Here is a 2,935-nt window from a genome sequence, read left to right on the forward strand (position 1 = left end):
TGAATTCGATAATCGAGGCAAAGCCATTGAAGGCGGAGTCGGCCGAGACTCTTCACCACTTATTAGATACGTTTACCGAGAACACGCGCGCGCTCGCATTGATGAAGTTCCTTACCGATTCATGGGATTTTATCCTACTGAAGTTTTTGTTAGACAAGCTTCCTCGTTCCCTTCGGGAAAAATTCGAGTCTGCTCACCGGGCTGAGGAGATACCGCGATATACTCAACTCACGAAATTTCTAGCGGAACATTGTCAGGTTCTCGAGGCCGTCGCGGGCCCGTCCTCCAAAACCAAGTCCACGCCGGTCTCTTTGTTCGTGACTAACACGGCCGATTGCCCCGTTTGTAAAGAGCCTCACTACGTGTCAAAGTGCTCCCAGTTTTTGAAACTCTCGCCGAGAGAGAGGCAGGCTAAGGCTCGCGACTTAAAATTGTGCCTCAATTGCCTGCGCTCAGGGCATGGTATGAAAAATTGTCCTTCCGCATGGACATGTCGGTCCTGCGGAACAAAGCATCATACGCTTCTGCATTACGAGCAGAGCTCCAATACTACTCCTAAGACCGAACCCATTAGCGCGACTCCTGCCGAACCGGACGCCGTACCCGCTCCTCAGTCGGAGGATGCGCCGATTGTAACAATGACTAGCCTAGCCAATAGAATCGTCCTCCTGTCCACCGTACGAGCCGAGGCAATAGACGCGCGTGGCAATGCGTTCCCCGTACGCATATTGCTGGACAGCGCGAGTCAGGCCAATTTCATTACCGAGAGCTGCCTTCGGAAGGGCGGCTTTCGTCGCACCAAACACAGCGCAACCGTGTTGGCGATAAACGAAGCTAGGGCAGCCACGACGAGGGGCCTCACCTCCCTCGTGATCCGCGCGCGCGATCGCGACGACACTCGGTTCTCGATAGAGGATACGATCCTCCCGCGCATAACCTCGCCGCTGCCTAGTGACAAGGTGGAGGTCCAATCGTGGAAACACTTGAAGGGATTGCCGCTCGCGGATCCCGAATATTACGTGCCCGGCAGTGTTGACATCCTCTTAGGGGATTCGTTTGTGTCGATACTACGGGATGGCCGTCGTAAGGGGGAAAAGGGAGAACCCGACGCCTTCAATTCAGTCTTCGGATGGGTCCTGACGGGCGCGGTATCCCCGTCAGTCCAAGCAACACCCCTGCTATCATTCGCGACTACGCTCGAGTCGATCGAGACATCAGTGGGTCGCTTTTGGCAATTGGAGGAGGTGCCGGAGGACGCTTCTTGTTCGGACGAGGATCGACGCTGCAAGGAGATCTTTGCCCAGACCACGTATCGTGACTCCTCGGGTCGTTTCGTGGTCTCGTACTCGTTCGTGTCGGATCCTCCTATATTCGTCGGCTCGCGCTCCATAGCGGTTAGTCGTCTCCGCGCACTAGAACGTCAATTTAAATCTGATCCGGAGTTCAGAGTTGGTTACAATAGTTTCATGCAGGACTATCTCGATAGCGGACACATGGAGGTAATTCGCAATCCATTCCCGTCACATGTGGCCCGATGGCCACATTTATTATTTACCGCACCACGGTGTATATAAACTTGATAGCACTACCACTAAGTTGCGGGTAGTGTTTAACGCGTCCTCGCGCTGCCCGAACGGTCTGTCGATCAACGACACCCTGCTCAGCGGTCCGAAGCTGCAGCAGGACCTGCTCGCCATCCTGCTTAGGTTCCGCGCCGAAGCAATCGCTCTAACCGCGGACGTGAAGCAGATGTTTCGCCAGATTTGGATAAGCCCGGAGCAATGCGACTACCAACGTATCGTCTGGCGCTTCTCGGAGTCGGACCCCATCCTCGACTATCTCCTCAAAACCGTTACGTTCGGTTTGGCGATCTATTGTTTGCTCCAGTTAGCTCATCAATACCGCGAGAAATATCCTCTAGTGTTCGCAACCCTACTCGAGGCGCTGTATGTGGATGACGTCGTGACTAGCGTTCGTACGGTAGAACAGGCTCGTGCACTCCGCGACCAATTGCTATCGCTTCTCCGAAGCGCCGGCTTCGAGCTTAGAAAGTGGTCGAGCAGCCATCCTGCCGCGCTGGAGGGCCTCGACACGCAGTTATGTAGCAAATCAATGTTAGATTTCGAGTCAAGCGAGGATCAATCTCAGAAGATATTGGGCCTTCGGTGGCACTCACAATCTGACAGTTTCGGGTTTCAAGTCAACGCGTTGGATCGTGAGTGCACCAAACGCACTATATTATCGGAAGTAGCTCGCGTCTTCGACCCCTTGGGTTTTCTGGCCCCACTCACCTTTACCGCGAAGTGCTTAATTCAGCGTCTGTGGACCCTTAAATTAGATTGGAATGATGAGCCACCGATGGACATTCATCGCAGTTGAAACCGTTTCCAGACGGAGCTCGGCGTGTTATCCTTCCTTCGCGTTCCTCGCGCGTTTAACTCGTGCCATGTAGTTCGTTGTGAGCTCCATGGGTTCTGCGATGCCAGCGAGCTGGGGTACGGAGCCGTGATTTATCTGCGAATCGTCACGCGCGACGGCGTCGTGGTCCGCTTACTGTGCGCCAAGTCTAAGGTCGCCCCGCTTCGCCCCCTCACCATTCCCCGTCTGGAGCTCTGCGCGGCTCTGCTCTTGTCCAAATTAATCGCGTACGTCCGGCGCATCCTCCGCGGACACTTTGACATTGACGACAAGTATGCTTGGACGGATTCCGAGGTCGCTCGGGCCTGGATCCGCTCAGCACCACAACGGTGGAAGACCTTTGTTAGAAATTGCGTTGCCCTCATTCAGGACAACGTGCCGGTCTCAGCTTGGGGCCACGTCGACACGGAGTCCAATCCGGCGGATCATTGCTCCCGAGGATTTTACCCTCGTGATCTGGCCAGTTCGATGTGGTGGGCGGGCCCTGAGTGGCTTGTTCGCTTCGAACCCCGAGTTG

At 54.9% G+C, this 2,935-nt stretch overlaps 1 protein-coding gene across 1 annotated transcript; it reads left to right on the forward strand.

The window, feature by feature from the left end:
• The first annotated feature begins 101 nt into the window (after nucleotides 1-101).
• LOC112459589 lies at nucleotides 102-2,379 on the forward strand. The gene is made up of 2 exons (XM_025023768.1): nucleotides 102-1,499; nucleotides 1,597-2,379. Exons 1-2 carry the CDS (start codon nucleotides 102-104, stop codon nucleotides 2,377-2,379), a joined length of 2,181 nt encoding a protein of 726 aa, XP_024879536.1.
• Nucleotides 2,380-2,935: the final 556 nt, after the last annotated feature.

The sequence above is a fragment of the Temnothorax curvispinosus genome, unplaced genomic scaffold (genome assembly GCF_003070985.1).
Source record: "Temnothorax curvispinosus isolate PA1 unplaced genomic scaffold, ASM307098v1 QBEX01009971.1, whole genome shotgun sequence".
NCBI lineage: Eukaryota > Metazoa > Arthropoda > Insecta > Hymenoptera > Formicidae > Temnothorax > Temnothorax curvispinosus.

Bases quoted from the DNA above. Each gene is read 5' to 3' on its own strand.
- LOC112459589 (XM_025023768.1), top strand. From the start codon at position 102: ATGAAGTTCCTTACCGATTCATGGGATTTTATCCTACTGAAGTTTTTG. The intron at 1,500-1,596 runs GTAATTCGCAAT...ACTACCACTAAG, and splicing joins TCGATAGCGGACACATGGAG to TTGCGGGTAGTGTTTAACGC.